At 34.9% G+C, this 18,092-nt stretch overlaps 1 protein-coding gene across 1 annotated transcript in view; it reads left to right on the top strand.

The window, feature by feature from the left end:
• Positions 1 to 18,092, top strand: part of LOC121444281 (ATP-binding cassette sub-family B member 7, mitochondrial) — a 185,331-nt gene that overhangs the window by 84,214 nt on the left and 83,025 nt on the right. Inside the window, exons 2-3 of the mRNA XM_041646106.1 lie at positions 3,168 to 3,245; positions 5,214 to 5,300. Of these exons, the coding sequence (XP_041502040.1) occupies positions 3,168 to 3,245; positions 5,214 to 5,300 (165 nt within the window). The remainder of the gene's footprint in view (positions 1 to 3,167; positions 3,246 to 5,213; positions 5,301 to 18,092) is intronic.

Below are 18,092 nucleotides of genomic sequence, written 5' to 3'. Positions count from 1 at the left end.
GGCAGTTTAGTTGGGAGATCAATTACTTACCTCTTCTGTTTGGTTAAGGTGGTGCTTGTATCTCTAGTAGCTGCTGATCTTGTGGGGGGTGTTTGGCCAGATGGAGGGTGATGGATTCAGTGGGTTTGGGCAGCAGAGTGGGTTTTGTAGGTTACAGTGTCCGGTGCATGTTAATGGAAGTGGAGCATCCTGCCAGCAGGACTCTTAATTGCTAGCTGGCTGCTGGGAATGAGATGGGAGGGAGATGGGTAAGGAATTTTTTTTTTTCTGAGACAAGATTTCTCTGTGTATCCCTGGCTGTTCTAGAACTCACTCTGTAGTTCAGACTGGCTTTGAACTAAGAGATCTACCTGCCTCTACCTACTGAGTGCTAGGATTAAAGATGTACCCAGATTTCTTTTTGGATTCTTATTTGCTTAGTAGGTTAATTTCTATCCTTTGACTGTTAGTTTGTGGATGTTCTTATGAGTGTTGTGGAGAGACCAGATGATTGTATCTTGTTTTTAGTTCAATCTAGCCACCTAGACTACATCTTTTAAATGATGGGTTATGGTCATATGTCTTTAATACTGTTCTCAAGATGGATTTGATAGTTCCTATGGATTTGCTGGTCATTGTTCCACTTAGTCAGATTATAAGTAGTGTTTTCTTATCTTGTTAGTATTGGGTGTTTGGTAGTTTGATGAACACAATGTGTTTCTTTCTTGCTATCCTTTGTTCATTTATTTTCCCCACAAAATTAGTTTTTCCCATATTGTCATGGATGAGATTGTCTGTCTTCTTTCTCTATGTATCATATTCCTATTAAGTACTGATTTTAGTAATGCTGGCTTCTTTGGTGTGAATTGTCTTCGTGTTTGATTTGAAATGTTTTAACATTTCTATCTATTTTAAAAATAACTTTTTAGTTATTTACATTCAGGTCTTGGAATATCTCATGCCATACGTTTGTGTTTTAAGGTTGATAATGAGGTTTGATGTTGTTCTGTTGCTTGTCTTAAGTGAGTTAGCATTTCCCATTTATTGCTTTTCATATTGATTCTTTGATTTCCATTTTAGATATTTTGACTATGATATGTTTTAGAGAGGTCATATCTATTCATGTCTATTTGAGTTTCTAAATGCCTTTTGTGTTTAGATGTCCACTTCTTTTCCTAGATTTAGGAAAATTTCTGCCATCATTTCACTGAATCAATTGCATATGCCCTTAGTCCTATTTCAGCTTCTTCTTCCACATGGTAAATTCTTAGATTTGTTCTCTTGAACTTATCCTAGAGTTCTTGGAAATTTTGGTCATGCTAATTAAAATGCACATCTGAGTATATTATTGTTTTGATCTTCTTCTCCATCGCTGAAGTTTGTTCTAGATGACCAAATTTATTGCTGATAGGCTCTGCTGTTTTTTTTTATTTGATTGATGGATTGATCTTTATTTCCAACACTTTTTAGTGTTTCTTTTCCAGAGTTTCAGTTTTCCTTGCTCCATGCTTTAATATTACCCTTTAAATTACTGAACACTTTCATCAACTTTCTCATCTGGGTCTTGAGTAGATTTCTGCATTTTGTTTTTTTGTTTGAGTACTGTGTTGCTTTTGAATATATGACTGAAATCTCTTCTGATGTTTGCTTTCTGGTACTAAGGAGTTGGGAACTTCTGGCAGTGGCACAAGGAAATGCAACAAAGAAACATACACAGAGGTGGGGAAGGACAGTCCTAAGAGCCTGTTTCAGGCATGATACAAGCTAGAACAAAATAATTATCATAGTATAAAAATCTAGAGTAAAAAGATAAAAATAAGGATAAAATAGAAGATGTTATAACCTTAGTCATTATCATTCCTAGTCTATATGATGTGGCTTCTCTCTCCTGGATTGTCTACTGTACCAATATCTCCAGGTGGGGGAGGTGGGGAAGGTTACTAATCTCAGTAATTCAAACAAGTTAGATTTTTATGTCTATATTAGGATTTTCCATAATTCTCCAGATTGAGAATTATCATCCACTAGTGACAATTTTGTTTCTGAAGATTTATATATTGTTTTTTCTACTTATTGAACTTTCTGTGACTAAGGCTTTGAGGAAATGTGGAAGGCCCACTTACTTGTTACTGGATTGCTTCTTTTGGCAGCATCCATTGGCTGTTCCATGCTCAGCACCTCACTTTTCCCATTCCCCGTGTACCTTGACCAGGCAATGGGAGGGGTAGTGTCTTCTCAAACTATTAACTCAGGGTATGTGGAGAAACATATCTCAGCTTCAAACTCCTGTGTCTCACTTCTATATCTGTCTCTGCAATCTGTGTTCCAATAGCCATATCTCTGGTTGTGTTATAGTATATCCAAACCTTGGTTGTGTCATTTTAGCCAAGTTCCTCTCTGTAACTGTTTCTTCTTATGGAATTCATAACCAGGAGTAGAAAATAACTACCTGGCAGGTCACTCTAATTCTTGTGTGGCAGTATGATGTAGTTGGGCATAGGTTGGTGTATAAAAGCAATTTAAAAGAGAAGTGATGTTGAAGACTTTGGGGTGTTATTAAAACAAAGGTTTGAAAAAGAAGAACAAATAAAAACAAAGACAACTAGAGGTGAAGCATGATTAATAAAAACTCAGAGACAGAAATTGGGGTTCAAATTGAATATCTGAAAAGCAAAGCAGCTAGCCACTGGCTCTTACCTCGACCTCAGTCAGAAATGGCGATCCTGCCTCCAGGAATCTCAGAATGAGACTGAGACAGTTTTATATTTCTCTCTAGCGCTAGGATTAAAGGCATGCACCACTGGAATTAAAGGCATGCTCCACCCAGTTTCTATGTCAAACTAGTCTGGCTACTGGGTTTAAAGGTGTGTGTTATCACTGTCTGGTATGTAAGGCTAACCAGTTGGACTGTTTTACTCATCTTCAGGCAAGCTTTATTTATTAAAAAACAAAATGAAATGCCACAATATAGAGGAGATAGGATATGTAAAGAAAAGCCACTTGGATATTTTAATGAGTAACATAATTTTTACCTTTTCCACATTTTTTGTCTTTTCAGGCATATATTAACCATCTTTCTAACATTGACAATGGCTTTAATTTCATGTGTGCTTTTGAACAAAAGAATAATCTTAGAATTTTAAATATCTACTCTGAAATTCTATCCTCACTTTTAATCTCTTCAATAGAATACAGAACCATTAAGAAATGCTACATGGCAGAGATGGGGAAAAGACAATTCAAGACAGTTATTAGATGCTTCAAAGGTAAGATTTAGCCAACATTTCTACATCTAGTAGGAGAAGTGTGCAAGCCCATGGAACATTTCCCAATTTATGCTGCATATTTACTACTTATTTTACATTTCTCAAATACTTTCCCTTTTCATGATTTTTATAAATACTGGCAGGAAGGTATGTTTCTACTAGGAATGCAGAAAGAAATCTTGGTATTTTTCTACCACTGCAGAAATCTGTCTGAGTCCCTTGAGATCAGTGCCAACTAGAGCAACATTTTCAGAAAGCTTTTATAAATGTAATGGCAGCTTGTTGACACTCAAATTTATCCTAATTTATATATGATACATGGAATGTTGCCATTTTTTACGAGTGTAAAGTTCCTTTACCTTAGAAGATTTTCAGATAGCAGAATGTCAAGGGATTTTAAGCTTGTTAGAGCCCCTGGGATTAGTGATACTGAGTTTAAATTTTGATGAGGGTTATTTTTCATTGTTAATTTACGTGAAAGATATCTTTCATAATTGTCACTGCTTCAAAATAAAATGTGTAAAATTTCATGGTAGAAAAAGAACAAAAAGTTAGGAGACAATCTGCATCCTAAGAACTTTATTTTCCCCTGTTTAACAATTATTTACAATTTAGGCACAAAGCTTTGTTCTAATTTGTGCAGCGACTGTATAAATAAATTTATTTTCCACTATTAAATTGAATTTTAATGTAGAAAATATGTTCACCCATTGTCCCGGATGCCACTAGATTTTTTTTATATTTCAGTCTTCTGTTTTGTTGAAGACCTCATTATCTTGTGTGATATTTGCTAGAACCCTTACTAAAACTTGTTGCTTAGCCTTTTAGAGGAAAAATGTCTGAAAAAGATGCTGCCAGAATAAAAATCACCTTTTGATGTTTTCTTCTTACAAAATGCTATTGAGAGTGTTGATCTAAAAATCGATAACACATTTTTGACTATTACTTTTTGTGTCTCACTGGTAAGAATAAGAAGGCACTTTTGCTTTTTATGATTCTATTTTCATATTTGTGTTTGTACAGAACTATGCTCTTGTTCATTAATTATTGATTGTTATGAATACTGCAAAAACATCATTAAATCTATTTACTTCATTTGGTATTTTTAATCATGAAGACTTTCAGTATTAAAAAAATCTAAATGTAAAGCCTAATTGTCATTATCATGTTAACTCTTACATTTTTCTAAATGACTTTAATCTTGTTAACTGTTACATTTTTCCAAATGATTTTACTTTATGTAATCTCTGACTTTAGCAGTGACATTAAAACCTTTGAAAAATTTTTAGTTGGTAAGATATTATGTAAGGCTACTTGGGAGAGTGTATATAGCTTTTATTTTGTAAATGAACCTAGAAAACACTGAAGCCTACCTTACCTTTATATAAGATACCATGGTATGTAGCATAAGAGGTAAAAAAATTCCAAAAAATATTGTTCTTGATCTTAAGAAATTTTCTGTGTAGTAGAGCAAACAAAAACATGTATGCAAAATATTAGAGCATAAGGTAGACTGACTATTAAGTTTTTAAAATACTTTATTTCTAAATATGTATGTAAGGGACAATAATAAGATTAAGGACCAGTTGTATAAACTTAATTTTATTAATTATAAAAATGTATGTAAGGAAAGCAGGTGAGATATAAATCTTTATATTAGCTTTGCTTGCTTGCTTGCTTATAGCATAATGAGTGACAGTAAGGAAGTCAGAATTAAGTAAAACTGTAATATTAGGTAAGTCACTAAAAGTAATTTTAAAAGCTATTTAGAAAAAGTAAGTTGAATATTTGTTATATTTAAATATTCCTTGTATAAACTTAGCTATATGTTAATTCTGGAAATGTTTTGCTTTACTATGCCAGAGTTGACATAATGCCTTTGAATTTATTTTAGTGATAGATTAGATTAAGACATCTGAAATTCCATAATAGCTAATAACTAGACTGCTTGGTATCATTTTTACCTAGGCTCTTCAGGCATGGCCACTGATAGAAAAGAGAACATGTTGGCATGGGCACGCAGGAGGAGGACTCCACACAGACCCAAAAGAAGGGGTAAGAGTGAATACCAAACATTTCTATATCAACTTTAAAAATTAATTTTAAAAGGAGTGAATGACAAGTACCTGGAAATTCTTAGTGATTATTGTACATGAGTAGAAAATGTGTCCATAAGATTATCATATTCTAATACTTTTTGATTGGTTCATCTAATGATACTTTCTAATACAAAAAACCCTATATAAATTGGTAAATATTATATAGATGAGATTTTCTATGACTTATAGCAAAAATTCATGGTTGACTGAATTAAAAAAATTTTTCATTAACTTAACTGTTCTATTGTGGTTGTTTTTACTGTTGCTTTGGCTTGTTGAGACAGAGCCTTGCTATGTATTTCGTTCTGGCTTCAAACACAGTATCTTCCTGTTTCAATCTTTGAAGCACTGGTTTATAGACGTATGCTACCATGCTGTTTTAAATGTTTTAGTTCTCTAAAGTAGCATTAACTGACTTTGTTATATACCATAGCCTTATAAATATAGGTAAATTTTGTTTAGCAATTATAATTTGTGTGTGCAGGTCATTGTTTTGCCTGTATATACTTAGATCTTAGAATATCAGTTCATGGTAAATCTATCCACATGATCCGATTCAGCTATTCTTGATATCCTTTGACATTATCATTGTTATTATCCTATAGACATGTTAATCAGTAGAGCCACTGAAATAAAAAGACTTATTTGGACTATACTTGCACTATGTGAGTGAAAATGTCGCCAGAGTACTGTTACATATATCTCCATCTGTTCCTTTTCTTGGGGCTTGCCTCAACCTAATCTCTCTCCCTCTTTTTTCTCCCTCCCCCCGCCTCTCTCTTTCTTCCTCTTTGTCTCTCCTTCCCCTTCCTCCCCCCCCACTCATTTTTTTTTCATATAGACATATTATATCTCTAAGTAGCAATGAGTTAAGGAAAGAAAACTTTATGCAAAGAGCTCTGTAAATTATGGATGCTTCGTAAATAGGAATTATTTTACTGATAGTGTATAATTGGTAAGAAAACTTTGTTTTCTTGATGTCTAGTGTTGCTCTGTACTTTCAAGTAACTCAAAGCACATTGTATTCATATTTCCATTTCTGTATATATCACTAGCCCTTATGACTGTCTTTAGAATTAACACAGTATAATATGATAGAATTTTTAAAAATTCAGCCAAGTAGTGATATTTGTATATTTATGTGTTACTCTTTGGCATGAGTTTTCCAGTTTTCAGGATCATCTGTCACTAAGGACTCTTAAGGATAGTTGCTAATAATGCTCTATGATTGAAAATATGTTGACTAATAAAGGAGAAGTCAGCCACTTCTCTTAAGCTCCAACTAAACAAGTATTTTATATATGTTGTATTATTTAAATGTTGAAAGTTTTTCTCATCTAATGATAAAATTTTGATATTGGTGCATTTAAAAATGATGCAGGATAAATTTTAAGTATTTCTTTTTAGATGAAATAGAACAAAGCAATCATAATCATAATTTTTGTTTTGGTCTTCAGCTTTTTTCTTTTGTTATGCTTGTATAACTTGAATTTTGTTGGCTAAATGGAATCATAAAATAATAGGGTTTAGTGGTCAAATGGAAAAGAAAAAGAGACATAGCATCTAATTATTGTTGAGAGCCTCAGTTCTAGAACCACATAGAATTTGAATCTGGGCTCCATCACTTCCTAATGGAATGACCTTAAACAATTTTCTGAAACTCTGGATGCTTCAGGTTCTTCTGTAAAATTGCGTTAAAAAACATACTAAAAGGAATTTAAATGAGTTAATTCTACTCACCATGTTAAAGTTACTAAATAGTGATCAGCATATAGGAGGTGCTCAGTAAATATTAGGTATTGTTACAGTGTGAAATTGTAAGACCTTCCTCAACCACAGTGCATTCATTTATAAAGTATATGTCTGGGCCAATAGAATGACTTAGCATGTAAAGTTGCCTGCTGTTGAGCCTGACATCCCCTGTGTTATTCTTTGGCTCTTGTGCATATGTGCTTTCATGTGCACACGTGCACAAACACACATGCAGTAATAAACTTAATTTTAAAAAGTTTATGTTATGTACTTGCTAAGTACCAAACTTTATGCTACATGTGGGAGATACAGTACTTAACAAGACAAAGTCCTTGGTATCTAAAATTTAACTGTTGAGATGACAGAATATATAAACCACTAGATAGAATATTTACTATTAGAATATTTACTAGCATAACAAATGATAGATTTTGCAGTGAAACTAGCTGAAACATATACAGCTTGATTTTTTAAAATTTATTTCCACTTGTATATTCTTTGCAAATATTGCCGTTAATTAAAAATTGCCATCTCAGAATATATTTAAATGATCTATTTATCTCATGTGGCTGTCATAAAGGGTTTGTGAAAAAGGCATGTTAGTTTCAGTGTTTGAAAATTTTGCTTTTAAAAATAGATGAATTGTTCATTTTATAATAAAATATTGAGATTTTTAAAGATTCAAGATTTTTTAAAAAATGATTTGTTATTTCTATATGAATGTGTGAATGCATACAGGCATGCATATGCCATGGTACACATGTGGAAGTCAGAAGATAACCTCATGGAGTGTGTTCTTTTCATTTTTTTTGGTGTAGGGGATATATCACAGATTGCCAGGACTGTGTGGCAAGCACATTTACACACTAAACCCTCTTGACAGCCAGGATTGAAATCTTTACTCCTACATTTAAATGTTTAGTTAGGCCTTTCTAAAGGAGAATCTATTTGTTCTGTATGGTCTGGAGAATGATGGGTGAGTTCATTAAGTTTATAACAAGCCACAACAAAAGACTAGATGGCAGTTCGAGAAATGGCTCAGTGGTTAAGAGCACTGACTGCTCTTCCAGAGGACCCAGGTTCAATTTCCAACACCCACAGGGCAGCTCACAACTGACTGTAACGCTAGTTCTAGGGGACATGATATCCACGGCAAACACCATAATGCACATAAAATAAAAATAAATAGGACATCAAAAAAATAAATGACAAGAAGGAAATAGGTAGGTATATAGGTTCATAGATGATCAATAAACATTTATATGCACATACATAAATAGCAAAATACTGTCAGATCATGTTCAGAACATTTAGCAAAAATCAACAGGGAGAGCCTGTTAAGACAGGCAGCTGGAGTTCCCAATAGAGAACATTGTGGATAGAACAGAGTGCCCACTCAGGTGAGGCTATAGAGTAAATGAACAAATAGTAATAGATAGAGATATGGCATCAAATCAAACACGGTAGCCAACAAAAACCAGTAAAGGAAGTTGAGGCAGTCATCCAGAATCCTGATTGAGCTTTCTTTCTGTGACTGAGCTTCCCATGGCTGAGCTTCTGGTATCTCTTTCCCACTGCAGGCATTTTTATATCATGGGATAAACAATAGTAACCTCTGTTGAAAATAGCTTACCTTCTAGACGTTTTCAAGGGCACAGTGTTTTTTTTTTTTATTTTTTCTTGGGCTGTTTTGCTGTTTTCTTCCCTCTACCTCACAGAGTTAGCAGGGTCATTCCCCTTGGATGCCTTGGAGGACACTTGACACAAATATGTTTGGGTCTGAAGTGTGTATGTGACTCTTTTTCTAGAGACGACTTCTCAGTGAGAGAAATTAGCCTGTGACAATTTAGCGGTATAATGTTCACCACATGGTTAGTGGATTTAGTTTGGCCTGTTCACTTAATAAGGACAAAAATAATGCAAGCCTTGATAAAATGACTACTTATTTTTTACTAAATGCTGTACCTCATAGTCTGTTTTATTAGAAATACTTCCATATTGATTGGATATAGTCTGAAGCCTGTGATAATAAGAGGGAGATTAATGCTTTCTAGAGCAATAGGAGAGCATTGGCCTTAAATCTTGATATAATGAGAAGATATGAAAAGGCAACCTGGAGTAATGAAAAGTGGAAGATTGGAAAAATACTGTCTAAGCTTGTTAAAATTAGTGTGACAACAAACAGTGGGAAAGAATATCTGGACAATATGGGGAGTGCATTTTCTGGCTTTGATTTCAGAAATAATCAGGCAGCCTAAGGATCACTTTATCAACTTGACTTACTTTTGGGATAAAAACTAACTGACTGGTGTTGCATGAGGAAGAGCCTGTTTATTTTTCCCGGCCACCCAGCTAGCTTACACCCGAAATAACCACACAGAAACTGTATTAATTAAATTACTGCTTGGCCCATTAGCTCTAGCCTTTTATTGGCTAACTCTCACATCTTGATTTAGCCTATTTCTATTAATCTGTATATCACCACAATGTCGTCTCTTACCCGGAAATATTCAGCATGTCTGACCTGGTGGCTCCATGGCAGCTCTCTCCTGACTCTGCTTTCTTCCTCCCAGAATTCAGTTCTGTCTTCTCTGCCTACCTAAGTTCTGCTCTATCAGGCCAAAGCAGTTTCTTTATTCATTAACTAATGAAAGTAACACATAAACAGAAGTAACTCCTACACCAGACTGGCCAATGTGAACATCAATCTGCTTGTTAGTTACTTTTTATTTAAGTCACTAAATGGACTATCAAGTACACCATCTCATGTGCAGGATAATCTGTTTCCTCAGGTCCTAATCACCACTGCATAAGCTCTTTATTCAGAATTCAGACTAACAGAGCTTAGAAAATAAACCCCAAGGTAAAGAGAAAATAACAATAATTACAAAGCCTTTTCTGACAGTTTATATTTTTCTCTCCTATTCCAAACTCATTACAGTTATAATAATGTAGGGGGACTTCTCTGCTTGCTCTCTGGAGCTTTCTGTTAGACATCTACTGAACTTGCTTGTCTTTGACCTAGCTTTTATCAAGTTGCTGTTATCTCTAACAGTACTGAAGTATCTGCTTTAATTATTCCTTTAATTGAAGTTGCCTTTTGCTTGCGTTGAGAAGACAGTTTTCTTCCCTGAATGGTTTGTCTGTCCCTAAAGTAGTCCTAAATTAGTTCTTTAGGGAGATGACATTCAGCCTATATGCTAGATTTTACAGAGCAGATACTAATCCAAGTTTTTTGAAGGATGGGGGTGGGGTGAGAATTTCTTTCCTCACTAAAAGTTTTATCTGTTGGTAGTTTATTTTCATTCAGTTTGGTTCTGTAAGTTAGTACATTTCTTGCTTTTAAAATTTAGGGATATTTGGGGCTGGAGATATGGTTCAGCAGTTAAGAGCACTGGGTGCCTTCCAGAGAACCTGGGTTTGATTCCCAGTATCCAAATGACATCTTATAACTGTCTGTGACTCCAATTTCAGGGTACCCAACACCTTCACACAGACATATGCAAGCAAAACACCAATGCATATTAAATAAAAAGAAAAATTTAGGGGTATCTGCAAAACAAGAATTCTTAAATTCTTCATCATCAAAGGAAAGGACAATTCTGCTACCTTTGTCCAAATACTATTTTCTTATTTCTTATTCTCATTTTGTCAGAACTCAGTGGGCTGCATTCTCTTGAAATAAATGAACTCCTAGTGGAAGCATTTGCTATTTGTGCTTGACAACTTCTTTTTGCAACCAATACAAAGCTGCCTGAAAAGCAAAATACATATAGAATTTATTAATATCATTATACTTAATATCTGAACATTTTCCTACATGAATTAGTTTAGATGTTTTGATTCTTAAATTCTTGTGCACTTTCCATAGTTATTAATTATAGGTCTTCTTTTATAGTACATTTTGTCTTAAGATTTCTCTCCTGCTGGTCACACTGTTACATTGAATACTATTCTATCTATGAAGTATCATTTGTGGCTTTACAGTTATATTCTTAACTCATACACTTCCATATTTACTTATGCATAATCCCATGTCCCATAATGAAGTTTTGGTCAGCAAGGTACAGTGATGGTCTATTAAGATATAATGAAACTAAAAAATTCCTACTTCTTAGTAAGCACATGTCTGAAGAGGGGACAAGAGAAAAGAAAAACACAGGAGGAAAAGGGGAAAATGTTCCTTCACTGGGATTTCATAATTAAGGGAGAAGAGGTCATGAATTTGAGAGGGAAAGGGGCACAGAAGAAGTTGGAGGGGAATTGAGGATGTTGTAAATACAGTACTCATGTATGAATTTCTAAAATCTATGAAATACATAAAAAATGGAAAACCTTAGGGATATGAATATGGCTCACTGGGTAAAGTATTTGATGCTTAAGCACGAGGACATGAGTATAGATTCCTTGCACCCATATTTTAGAAAAGCTTGTGGTAGGATGTGCACCTATTACCCCAGTGCCGTTGAGTGGAGACAGGAAGATCTTGACTCACTGACTAGCCATTGTAGCCAACTAGCAAATCACAGGTTCAGTAGGAGAGATTACTCAGAGGTTAAGAGCATTGCCTGCTCTTCCAGAGGTCCTGAGTTCAATTCCCAGCAACCACATGGCAGCTTACAACCATCTGTAATGGGGTCTGGTGCCCTCTTCTGGCCTTCAGGCATATATACAGACAGAATATTGTATACATAATAAATAAAAAAAGAGACACCATCTCAAAAAAGAAGATGAAAAAACAATTAAAAAAAACTAGAGATATCTGGACATCAACCTCTGGCTTTCCCATGTGCTTACACACACCACATACACCACACACACACACACACACACACACTGAAAAACATGCACTGTAATGTCACTAATAGAGAGAAATATTTTGGTATATTATCTCATCAGAAGGAAGTTTGTGATGGAAGAAGAACTAAACCAAACTACTGTGAGCACACTTCTGAAAACAGTAACACTCTCCCAAGAAGAACCATAAGAAAATCCTTTTGGAGATATTCCCAAGGCAAAATTGCCATTGTGGGAGATGACAGCTCCATTTGTCTGAAGATGTTTCACTGAGAGGAGATAAAGAAAGTGGAGGACTGTGATATTGATGATCCTTACCATATGTAGGCTTGGATCAATGTATATGGTTGTGTATTATATGTATATTTAAAAGCTTAAAGTTAAAATATAGTAAAAGGCTTACAAAAATGGTGTAATATCATTTGTACAGTTATTAAATGTGTTAAACTTGGCAGAAGAACATAATGGAGGAAAAACTGTTTACCTGATGACAGCTAAAAAGCTAAGAAATAAAGAAAGGGAGACTGGGAACTAGATATCCCCTCTAAAGTCATGCCTACAGACACCTAGGTCCCTTAGGCCTTGCCTCGTAATAGCTCTTTAATCTTTGAACTTATCAATAGATTATTCCATCGATGCAGTTAGTGTCATTATATTCTAGTAATCTCAGTAGCACCACCAGCTGAGGACAAAACTTCCAATACCAGAAATCCATTACCTCATTTTGAGTTATTGGCCAATGGGGTGCAATAGACCCCTCCAAACATTATAGGGTATTGCTGGTGATTGTCCCCCTAGAACTTGATATTAAGATCCTGTTGCTGAAAGAATCATATCCATATATCGTAATAAAACATGGGAAAATCTACTCTGTTGGAAGCCTCATTCTTACTGACTAGTGTTGGCAGGTACTATGAATTCTACCAGAGGAGACAAGTAATTATTATGCTTGCCTAGCTGTGAACTCTCTGAGATACAATAATTACTTGCCTGGCAAGATGTACTCACTAGTGCAATTTGGTATAGATGTTATGGAAGTAACCAAACACTTTTTAAAAGATAGCTTTGACGTCCTTTTGAAACCCATACTTGGCAATATCAGTAAGGCCAAGAAACTGATTAGATAGGTTTTGGGACTTAGGAGAAATTATTCTAAAAAAATGAACACATTGATGTCGTCATAAGTCACTGCATTGCTTAACACCCATCAGAGAAGCTTCTTTTTGCAGCAGATGACAGTTAAAACAGAAACCTACAATTAGTAAGTGTGCAGAAAGATTAAGAGACATCGGAAGGATTAGCTCTAATGGGATGTCTATATCACACCTCTTCTCTCAAGGTTCAGTAATCTACGCAGAAAGTGGGGCAGAAAGAGTATAACAGCTAGGAGTGTTAGCTGACTTCAAAGAAATTGTTTTTTTCAGACATGGCAAGGAAATTTGCACATATAAACTCACAGAGATTTTGACCTATATAAACTCAAGGCAGACCAAGTCCCACTGTGGAGGAGGGGAGGTGGGCATGAAGTCCCATCCTTAGCTGACAGGGAAAGTTAGTTTTCTTCAGTATAATGTTACCTGATATATCAGCCACACTCCAGGGCAGGCCCCATACCCAGGAATAGTCAACTAAAACATTTAGACAGTGCCAGTTTGTTTTTTTTAAAAAAAAGAGCGAGAGAGAGAGAGAGAGAGAGAGAGAGAGAGAGAGAGAGAGAGAGAGAGAGAGAGAGACAGACAAAATATGAGGTTGAATAGATATAGGGAAGTGTGGTGAATATTGGTGAGGAGTTGGGGAAGGAGAAGAATATAATCAAAATACATTGTATCAAATTCCCAAAGAATAAATCAAAGCTTTTTAAAGGCACAAAGCTTTTTAAAGAAATCTCATTTTCTTGTAAGTGGGGGCTTAGGGCACATTCCCAGGTCCAACAATCTCAGTTATCTAGCTGTGGCTACATATCCTAATGAGCTTTAATGCGGAAAAGTAGTGAAAAGAGGTTTAATGAATGCTTTGGGAGCAGAAGCAGTATATTCAGGATACCGACAGAAGCTTTAAGTTTGACTAGAGGAAGAATTGCAATGAAAAGCAAGAAGTATGCATAATGAGTTGGTCCTTGTTTGAGTTTGATTTGATTGATCATTGTCTCAGTTCTGGATCTACAAGATTGTCTGAAGAAGTTGTTACTAATATCATTACTTAAAGTGATTCATCTGGTTCTCCTTAAATGATTGTTTTATTTCAGGGTACAGCCTCACCTTTATGGACAATTACCCTCATATGAGGCTGTGGAATGGTCTGTTTCAAGCATTATTCTTTCTTAATCCAAGGTTACTATAGGTTTAGGACAATGAATCTAATGTGTGTGTCTTCAACTTTGAAGGAGGATGAGCTGACAAAGTCTTAGGAGTCAGAGACAAGGTGCAGGAGACATAAAATGATTGTAGGATTACCTAACTTTCATCCTGTTTTCAGTTATCCTATGGGCCCACATGAAGATTCAACACTTTTTTTTTTTTGCTTTTTTCCTTTTTTAAAGTAAAAGCAGCTTCTAAGTGCCTGTTAAGACTCAGCACTAGTTTTGCAATGTAATGAGGCTTAAGAATCATTTCCATGTTTTAAATTTGAGGCTATCTAGCTACAGGAAGAAGGCCACATTGGATGCAGTCTCTTAGTGGTGGAGGAAAGCAGATGCACTCCTACTTTCATAACCTTTTAAAATACATTTCTATAACACTTAAGCTATTGCTCTCATGTTAGGGTCATCAGTACTTTTTGTTTTGATTTTTTATTTTTTAGATGGAGTCTCGGTAGGATACCTAGGCTAGTCTACAACTCCTGATTCTCCTGCTTCTACGTCAAATATTATGTTTTAAAATACTGCTTCTAAATTCCATTGTGAACGTTATTTTAGAAAATGAATTTTATGGTTCTTGCTTATATGTATAAGGAATTCTAAAAGAAAAACTGTTAGAATAGCATCAGTTACTTCAGCAACATCTACCCTTTCATTTCCTTTAATTTTTACTTGATTTCTTTTTCATATTCTCCCATCCAAGTACTAACCAGGCCCAACTCTGCTTACCTTCTGAGATCAGACAAGTTTAGGGACATTCAGGGTGATATGGCCGTAGACTCTTTTCCTTGGGGTGGGAGGAGAAGGAGGGGGAACTGGGATTGGTATGTAAAAAAAATGAATGAATAAATATTTTTTCATCTTTTAAAAAATCCCTTTGTTAGTGTGTGTATGTGTGTCTGTCTGTCTGTATGTATGTCTGTATGTATGTCTGTGTGTCTGTGTCCCACGGGATATGTGAAAGTCAAAGGACCACTTGTGGCGTCATTTCTCTCCTTTCACCATATAGGTTCCTGGGATTGAACTCAGGTGTCAGACTTAGTGGCAAGCACCATCTCACATTTTTTCAAAGACCAATTTATCATCATCATCTTAATAATTACATTTCCAAACATTTCTTTAAGAATGTGATGTTAAAAGGGTATGTATGCTGTTATTGGCATTATCCACTTATACTCAGCTGAGTTGGGGTGACAATGCATAGTTGATATAAAGGTGATAAATTAGTCTCAAGTTACTGATCTTTTTTCTTGCTGTAGATAAAACCCATTTATTTTTCAGGAGTACTACTGGTTGTCTAATGTGAAATAATGGGTGCTTTTGGAACGTGGTATATTATCTTTTAGGATCTATATGAAGATCCCGAAATTTATTTTCTGTGGTGCAGCAGGAATATGTTGTTTAAAATTTTTTTTTTTAAACTGTTTCTCAGGCTCTAAAATGCTTATTTTGATTTGGTCTCTACTTTTTAAAAAAGACATTTTTCAAACTTTCTAGTTTATCTAAACTCTAACTGAAGTCATGTCCTTTACAGCTTAATGGACTCATAATGCATGATTACACAACTTCAGAACCCATTTTGTTAAATGAAGTGGTGACATTTTATGCACTATTAAGCCTACTAGAATAATTTTCCTGCTCTTAGCCGTAACTTCTCTGTGTCCTTATTGAAAAAAATTTTGGGGTGTGTTGTAGAAGGTTTTGACAGGAGGGAATGTTTCTAAAGATATGTGGAAACAGGACCCTTTTTCCATTATTCCATCAAGAAAAATAAGGCAGACAAAACTTGTGAAATGGAAAAGTAGTTGAAATGCCCCAGTTTGTGTTATAATGCATTAAATTATATTTATTTTGTGAACGTTTGATTGGAAAAAGCGAATTTTAAAATCACTGCCTCATTCTGTTTTAAAATGCCTTACCAGTTATGAGTATGTGTGCATGTATAAAATAAAACATGGGAACTAGACCTTTTTTTGCCATATTAAGGATTTGAAACAGCTCAGGATGGCAGTTCTTCTATTTTTGTATACTATGAGCAGTTTTATGTCTGTTACTCTTTGCACAATTAACTGTCTAAAACACAAGTAGTTTGCTGAGCTTTATGAGGTTAATCATAATATAAAAGTACCCTGTGTTTGTGATATAAAAGTACCCTGGGTTTGTTGTATGTTAGCTTCTGCCCACTCATTGCTGTACAGATTTACTTTAAATTGTATAACTTTTCTCTTTTTGAAATTAATTTTTTCTTATTATATATGAATTAATATAAACAAGTAAAAAGAATATAAAAATTTATCAGCTATTCTCTACATTTGAACTACTATTATTAATGTGTTTATGTTATTATATAGCATGAATAATAAAAATTCAGAGACAGATATTGGGGTTCAAGCTGAAGATCAGAAAAAGAAAGCAGGCAACCACTCGAGAGACCTGTCTCCACAAATCCTCAGACTCTACACTCCCCTGAGTTCTCGTCTCTTCCCCTTTATATTCCTCTCTCTGTCCAGCCATAACACTTCTGTCTCCAGCTCCCTACTGCTGGGATTAAAGTGTTGTGATCCCAAGTACTGGGATCACCTTTGTGGGAGCTCTGTTTCTATTTTAGACAGAATCAATCTTGTGTAACCTAGGGTGGCCTTGAATTCATGGAGATCTGTCTGCCTCTTTCTCCCAAGACCTGGGATTAAAGGTATGTGCCACCACTGCCTGGCCTGTATGGCCTACTAGTATGGCTGCTTTGCACTCTACCCTTCAGGCAAGCTTTATTTATTAAAACATAATTAATATGCCACTATATTTTCCCTTACTTGTCTAAAATAAATAGAAAGCTATAACTAACATAGGAAAACTATATACAATAAGTACAATAACTATATACAATATATAACTATAGTAAATACATCAACAGTGTCTAGGCCATTTGCATTTAGCAAATACAGAGAAAATATTCCATATCGATCCTATCTTGGTGAATCCAGCATTTTGCACCTAATTTACTTTCTATCATAACGTGCTTTCTGCATCTGATAAATAAGGAAAACTGTAACTATCTAGTCTTCAAATCCCTCAGAGACCTAAGAAGGAAATAATATTTTAACTGAGTAAGAAGGAAGTGCAAGTAAGCAACTCCCAAAAAATGTAAAAAAATGACCGAAACAGCTGGCTGCCTGGCCCAAAATTCCTCTCCAACATTGGTCATCTTCAGCCTATAGGACTAGCATATCTGAGAGACTTTTCTGTGAAGCAGGATATTGTAACAGTGTTTGGCAGTCACTTTCTTTTTCTGTTCTGCTTGTCCAGTTAGGGCAATATACTGTCAGCAGTTGAGGCAAGGGCATTTTCTTGCCCAGTGGCTTACTTTTTGCCACAAAGAAAGTAAACTCCATGTGGAGTTTCTTGGATGCCCATTTTTTTCTCTGAAGTAAATTGGTGTTGCAAGAGTAGACATGTCTCACTGTCATAAAAAAAGAACCTATGATATATAATCATCTTAAATATCATATTATATAGGTCTCTGAAGTGTTTGAAGATGACCTGTGTATCTAAAATATATCTTCGTTTGACCTTGATAACATACTTAATATGACTACAGGTTCAATTATAATAGGTGATTAACTACTAACCTGCATTTCCTTAATATCCTAAATATTCTTAATAGCCTAAACAGTTGATAATAATAATTTTCACCAACTAGAAATTTGCATTACATTGTTAAATGAATTGTATAGGTACCTTGAACAAGAGTAGAAATGTATGTACGGTATAGTCTATCAAAATTAATCTCAAATTTGTATTGATATACAAAATTTGTATGCAATATACAAAATCCAATCCAATACA

Source organism: Microtus oregoni, unplaced genomic scaffold, assembly GCF_018167655.1.
Source record: "Microtus oregoni isolate MIOR12 unplaced genomic scaffold, Mior012 000119F_ref0000445, whole genome shotgun sequence".
In the NCBI taxonomy this organism is placed as follows: Eukaryota; Metazoa; Chordata; class Mammalia; order Rodentia; family Cricetidae; genus Microtus; species Microtus oregoni.
Note: the sequence above shows the minus strand (reverse complement) of the source record. Positions and strands in the feature narration are given on the sequence as shown.